Below are 4,909 nucleotides of genomic sequence, written 5' to 3'. Positions count from 1 at the left end.
GAGTTGAGGCAAAAGCAGACATTGGACCCTGCTATCAATGCAGTGATTGTACTCTTGGAGACTGGCGAAACTCCACCTCCCAGCCTTAGGTTAGAGCTACCAGAACTTCCCCTGTTACTCAGAGAGTTAAATCGGCTTGAAATACAGAACGGAGTGCTCTACCGTAAGCGGCAAGATGGTCCCAACACCTCATATCAGCTTGTGCTCCCTGAGGAGCTAAGAGCCACAGCACTTACAAGCCTTCATCATGATATGGGCCATCTTGGAGTCGAACGAACAGTAGACTTGGCAAGGGCCAGATTTTATTGGCCGAAAATGCACATGACCATAGAAAAAATGGTCAAATCTTGTGAGCGATGTATTCGTCGAAAAACGCCTCCAGAGAAAGCTGCTCCATTGATAAACATTAAGCCCTGCAGACCTCTCGAACTAGTGTGCATGGACTTTTTATCAATAGAGCCAGATCGCTCAAACACGAAAGATGTATTGGTCATAACTGACCATTTCACAAAGTATGCTGTGGCAGTGCCAACTCCAAATCAACGAGCACAGACTGTAGCAAAGTGTCTCTGGGACAACTTCATTGTCCATTATGGTTTTCCCGAAAAGCTTCTTAGTGATCAGGGTCCTGACTTTGAATCAAAGACCATCAAGGAACTCTGTGAACTTACTGGCATGAAGAAAGTGCGTACAACCCCCTACCACCCTAGAGGGAATCCGGTTGAGAGATTCAACTGCACTCTTCTCCAGATGCTTGGGACACTGGATCGGTCAGATAAACTCCACTGGAGAGACTTCGTCAAGTCTCTGGTACATGCTTATAATTGTACGAAGAGTGACGTGACTGGATTTTCCCCCTATGAATTGATGTTTGGGAGGCAACCAAGACTGCCCATTGACTTAATCTTTAGGTTGCCCACTAATGCTACTAAGCAGACTCATTCCCAGTACGTCGGTAACCTAAAATCTCGTTTGGAAGAAAGCTACCGGATTGCCACCAATAATGCACAAAAGAATGCAGGTCGCAACAAAGCCAGATTTGACCGACGAGTGGTTGAATCAACATTGCAGAGTGGAGACAGAGTTCTTGTACGAAATGTGAAGCTGCGTGGAAAACATAAGCTGGCAGATAAGTGGGAAACGGATGTTTATATTGTCCTTAAGCGAGCTGGAGAAATGCCGGTCTACACAGTTAAACCTGAGGGTAAAGATGGACCTGTGCGAACTCTACATCGTGACTTGCTTCTCCCATGTGGATTTCTGTCAGCAGCTGCAGAACCCGAGACAGTCAAAACCCATCCAAACAGGAGACCCAGAACAAGGCAGTGTTCCGTTGTCGAGGGTGAAGATGAAATTCCCTCTGATATGGATGATGTATCTGATTGGACATTTCGCCCTCTCATTACATCAAAGTCCGATGTATATGTCCCAGTACATGAAACTCACAAGTTGAGTAAACCTCCTTGTGTGGTCAGACAATCAGCAGAACCAGAGGTGCCTACAGTTTCACTTCCACCTGATCCTCCTGCCACTAAATCCCTTGTAGAGGAAGGTGAAGGAATGATTCAGGATGTACCTGACCGTGACAACTCACCTGACCGTGACAACTCACCTGAACGTGACAACTCACCTGAAGCAAACATACTGCATGGGCTTGACTCAGCCAAAGGACTTCCTCAAAGTTCAGAATTGCAGCAGTCTGAGGAAGCTCCTCAAGATGATGGGATGAGCTCTGATGCAGCATGTGAAGAAGGATTAAGTGGTGTGAACAGACCTGTTACTGAACAGCCTGAACCTGTGATGATCCAGAATAATGGACTTCAAGATACTGAGCCATCTCTTCGTCGTTCTAACAGATTGCAAGCAAAGCCCAAGAGACTGCATTATGTGACACTTGGGAATCCTCTGATAACGGTGGTGAATTCTCTTTTTCAAGGCCTAAGTGAGGCATTGACTAGCTCTTTAAATGGATTTGAAGATCCAACTAGTAATTATGTTGGAAAGGTCAAAGCAGTGTAACTCAGTGCCACCCTGCAGATGCCCAGGGACGGGCATACCATCAAGAGGGGAGGGTGTAACCCACATAAAATGGGGGTACCACTTTAAGGACTGATATGAGGAGAGATGGACAGCCTGCCCAACCAATCGAAATGCACAGGTCCCAGTATGTTTTGACCAATGGGAGAGCAGTCTGCCGCTGTATGTCCCACCTATGTGCTCTGTGTTTGCTGCTATGTGTGGAGGTAGTCGCGTGCTGGCAGGAGAAAAGAGAGACTGAAGCTTTTGAGCTGAAAAAAAAGTATTAGATATAAGTTGCAACCAACTGTGTTGCACATAAGTTCACTGGTTATCAGCTAACTTTCATGTTAGAAGTAGCCGCAGTGAGTAAACAGGCAAATGCTGCATTTTTCTGGTGACTTTAGAAAGTACCACGTGGAGGTAAACTGTTAGCCTTTGTTAGCTCTGGTTGCTATCAACTGCCTGGAAGTTCATCTCAATCTGCTTCCAGAAGCAAGAGCCCTGCATTTTCCGACCGAGAGACACTATGCCATTGTCTTCGGCCGTGATGCGCTGAGGTCGGTGAGCACATGTTGTATGTCTCAGTTAGTTCATGTCTGTTTCACATTTTATCGTTGAGAAACTGAATTAATCTCAATTGTTTGATTAATAATTGTCGCATATGCGACATATATGCATATGCACTGACTTTACTTGGTTTAATGCATAGTTTGTGTAAGAGAGATGTTTTATTTTTGCAAAATTGAGTATTTTTATTGCAAATTTATGTTGAATGTGATTTAAACAAAATCCTAAGTTGTGAATTATAGCTAGAACAGCATAATTAATATTTGAATTGCTCTTCTGACCCTGTCTGTTGACAGGTCAGGTTTTTTTTGTATGCTGAATTGTTCCTGAGGTGGATTCCTCCAGTGAAATAGGATTCCTCCAGTGAAATAGATGGCGAGCCTTCCCACCTGGACTTAGAGAGACTGAGATTCGCTTCTTTTCCACTTGATGATCTGCTGCACCTTGCGGTGTGGTAGGACTGTATCACTCACACTTTCACGCACAGCTGGTTATACATAAGACCACTGACTGACATTCTTTCATCCCTATTTTCTTTCACACCCTGGGAATTTTTTGGACTTTACCCCTTGGACATTTTTTATTTGGGACTTTAAATAATGAGCTGTTGTGTAGAGCATTCTCCACATGTGAAAAGAGTGTGAAATTTTCATTTGAATGTACATTGGATTTGTGTAATCTGTTTCTATAAGAGTTAAGGAGTCAGGTTACTAGGGTGCACCCGAGCATTGAAACCCAAACATTGAAAACCAAAAATAACACTTGGCCAAGTCATTGCTTTAGTAGTTTGTGTTTTACTTTTCTTTTAATTTTTGTAAGTTTCCTTTCTACCATTGTAAAGTGTCTTTAACCTGTGCTTGTCAACCTTATGGTTTATGTCACTAAAGTTGGCTGGTTCTTTTGAGTTACATTCTTGTCTCTGTGTCTCATTTGAACACACCCCTGTGCTCCTATAGTCGAGCCTATTGGCCCATTGATATATTCTTTTCAACAATTCCCCTTACTGTGTTACACTAATCTCTTGCTTTGTCCAACATAAATGCCAACAAAGGTTTATAGGGCTGGTGTGATCAGGAGATATTTTATTTTGTATTCTCACAATCAGTTATCATTGATTAATCATTTACCATTGTTGAATCTGTTGACAGTATAATCTTTTAATTACATCTGTGTTACTTTGAGCAAATATTAATGCACACTGACTGTTTATATAAAGTTGTTGCACGATAGAGCAGTCACACCATACAGACCCACTAGTCCTGTTGGGCCCTGGCAGGCCTGCGTGTAGTTCTGCACGTACGACGGCCTCTACTTACATGCACGCACTTATGTAACACACGCACGTTTACCTACACACTTAGTAATAATAGGAGGGTCATCTGAGGACAGTTTTTCTGATAAATACACTTTCACAAAATGCACAATGTAATACACACTTGTTTTTCTCTTAAGAGTAGCAGTTGATGTCTATATAAGGGAAACCTTTGTGATAGGCGGGGAATTGTTATCATTTGAGATCATTTCCAGTAAAGATCCAACTGTGATGTCATAATGGCAATATAAGGAGACTGATGCTTCAGTTGACGAGAGGATTCGATTGCAAATTGTCTTTTCCCACACTAAGTGCACAAAGTGTGTAATAAAGATCACTATTTTTGACACCTACTTCGACTTGGGCTTGCTTTCTTCTCTTCCCTAACTCGAACGAACCATAACACTGGGTAGGGATAGAAAGACATCATCAGGAAGCTCTGACAATAAACTTCAGCAAGCAAGGCAACAATTAATATGATCCACCCACTTTGAATGCTGACCACCATTGTCTGTAAAAATAACATGCAATCTGTGGGTTCATGGTTCAGTATTTGTACACACACAAAGTCATGTTCACTGAAAAACAACGAGCTGGTTAAATGTTCTAAATGCTAACCATTGTGTTTTTCTGCAGGATAGGGACTGGTTGTGAGGCTAGTCAGTGAGCTTCACAACCTGTGTTGTGGAGCTGTACTAGGTGCTTCTTCAAAATGTGAAGTAGCACTTCTTAGCAACTGACAGAAACTTGAAATCACCCAGTTTATATTATTTATATACTTATTTGACAAAGTTACCTTAATTTCAGGTCTCATAGGTAGAAGGTGGGCTACAGTCTGATAGATTTATCTTTTTTAATTAAAACCAACACAGAAGGGCAGCGAGCACTCATTCTGTTCTCCAGTGCACGTTAGTGATGTGTGGATCGATCCTGAAATATCGATTCCTCCGATACCAGTCATTTATGTTCTAGAATCGATTCTCACATTAAAATATCGATATTTTAGTAATT

General features: G+C 42.2%; 1 protein-coding gene across 1 annotated transcript; it reads left to right on the top strand.

Moving 5' to 3' along the window:
- Positions 1–749: 749 nt before the first annotated feature.
- LOC143414625 (uncharacterized) lies at positions 750–4,251 on the top strand. The gene is made up of 2 exons (XM_076879391.1): positions 750–2,576; positions 2,883–4,251. Exon 1 carries the CDS (start codon positions 751–753, stop codon positions 2,017–2,019), a length of 1,269 nt encoding a protein of 422 aa, XP_076735506.1. The 5' UTR covers position 750; the 3' UTR covers positions 2,020–2,576; positions 2,883–4,251.
- Positions 4,252–4,909: the final 658 nt, after the last annotated feature.

Source organism: Maylandia zebra, linkage group LG22 (assembly GCF_041146795.1).
Source record: "Maylandia zebra isolate NMK-2024a linkage group LG22, Mzebra_GT3a, whole genome shotgun sequence".
Lineage (NCBI taxonomy): Eukaryota > Metazoa > Chordata > Actinopteri > Cichliformes > Cichlidae > Maylandia > Maylandia zebra.
This window is presented reverse-complemented; position numbering and strand designations above follow the sequence as displayed.

Excerpts from the sequence above, each read along its gene's own strand:
- LOC143414625 (XM_076879391.1), top strand. The coding sequence starts at position 751 with ATGCTTGGGACACTGGATCGGTCAGATAAACTCCACTGGAGAGACTTC.